Source organism: Dipodomys ordii, unplaced genomic scaffold (assembly GCF_000151885.1).
Source record: "Dipodomys ordii isolate 6190 unplaced genomic scaffold, Dord_2.0 Scaffold26, whole genome shotgun sequence".
Classification (NCBI taxonomy): Eukaryota; Metazoa; Chordata; class Mammalia; order Rodentia; family Heteromyidae; genus Dipodomys; species Dipodomys ordii.
In genome coordinates, this window is record NW_012267242.1 from 415,184 (window position 1) to 416,785 (window position 1,602).

The window sequence follows — 1,602 nt, forward strand, 5'->3', positions numbered from 1 at the left end:
TCACATATGCTAGGCAAGTCTCATGCCACTGAGTTCCATCCTCCTCCTCTTTAGGCTATTATTATTTACACACACTTAAAAACCCAAACATTTAAAACTGTACATCTTGATCCATTTCGGTAACTGTATACAAGATGTTTCTTTTCCTCTTTGGATGTCAAATGAGGAATGTTTAGAAAAGATTCTGTTCCAGGGGCTCTTCTAAAACAGCAAAGTGGGAGCTGAGTAAGAAAGGGAATGTGACAGGAGGCCCGGCTCTTCATGTAGCACACCTAGGTGTTAAGATCCTAGTGGGTAAAAGCATGTGTTTACACTAGAAAAAAGTTAGGGTATTTTGATTTTTGTTTGTTGGGTACTGAGGTTTTAACTCTATTCGAAGAAACCGCCCGAGCTTTTCATCTCCTATGCACCTGCTTCCTGACGGGCCACATCAGGCTAATGCACAAGGACCTATTGTCATTTGAGATATGCCCACACCCCCCAAATAACACCTACCCTAGATGTTGGTAATTTTTGGTATAGTATGATGTGAATCTTTTCTGTTAGCTACATATTTACGCAGGTGGGTTCCCACAGCCAAAGGAGAGGCACAAAGCAAATTCCAACTCTTATCTGACGCCTACCTTCCAAACCCCACCTCCCGCAAGCCTGGGCTGAACAAGTTCTGGGGCTCCAAGGACACCTGTGCGAGCGCGCATGCGCAAGCACGCGTGCGCTTTCGCAGCGTCCCGGCAGGGGGCAGAATCCCCCTATAGACGTTCTCACGCCCGGTTGTACAGTCACGTCGCAAAGCGGGTCTGCTTTACGGCATGGGGCTTCCGCCGCAAAGCGCCGCCGCTGCCGCGAAGTCCACGTGCGTGTGTTGACTTCCCGGTGGCACCGGGTTGTCGGCTCCCGGCGTCTTCGCCATGGGCAAGCGCCGAAGCCGGAGCCAGAACCAGCTGCTCAGTACCCTGACGAAAAAGCAGAAGAAGCATCTTCGCGATTTCGGCGAGGAGCATCCCTTCTACGACCGGTAGGGAGGAGGGGCGTGGCGGGGCCTGCGGGGCGCCGCCAGCCCCGGGCTCGCGTGGCGGGTTTCCGCGGGGAGCCGGGGGTCCCTGCCGGGAGGGCCCGCGCTGTGCGGGCCGGGGGGCGGGCGGAGGACCCGCGCGATTGCGTGTGGATGCGGGTCTCAGGTCGCTTCTAGAATGGTTGGCTGAGCCCTTCAGTTACCGCCGCCGTGGCCTCGGCCCGAGATGCCCGGATCCGTGGTGAGCGTCGTGGATCTCGGGGTCAGCCTCTGCGAGCGGCTTTAGTTGCCGTCCCAGGCACGGCTCTAATCGAGACGCTGGTAGGAGAGCCGGCGTGGCGGCGGTGGAGCGCAGGAATTCCAGCTCCAGGGCAGCCGGGAGTTTTAGGCCCGCCTGGGCTACCTAGCGAGACCCAGTCTCAAAGAAGACAGGAAAGGGGCGGGTGAGTCCTAGGACTTCGGTTTGCTAGGTTGCAATCTTTTAGGTGTTTTAGGTGAGAGTCAGTTACTGTGTCACCCGGTGTGTGTGTGTGTGTGTGTGTGTGTGTGTGTGTGTGTGTGTGTGTGTGTGTGTGTGTGTGTGTGTGTGT

At 55.8% G+C, this 1,602-nt stretch overlaps 1 protein-coding gene across 1 annotated transcript in view; it reads left to right on the plus strand.

Moving 5' to 3' along the window:
* Positions 1-908: 908 nt before the first annotated feature.
* Positions 909-1,602, plus strand: part of Diexf (digestive organ expansion factor homolog (zebrafish)) — a 24,020-nt gene continuing 23,326 nt past the window's right edge. Inside the window, exons 1-2 of the mRNA XM_013014977.1 lie at positions 909-1,015; positions 1,204-1,333. Of these exons, the coding sequence (XP_012870431.1) occupies positions 909-1,015; positions 1,204-1,333 (237 nt within the window). The remainder of the gene's footprint in view (positions 1,016-1,203; positions 1,334-1,602) is intronic.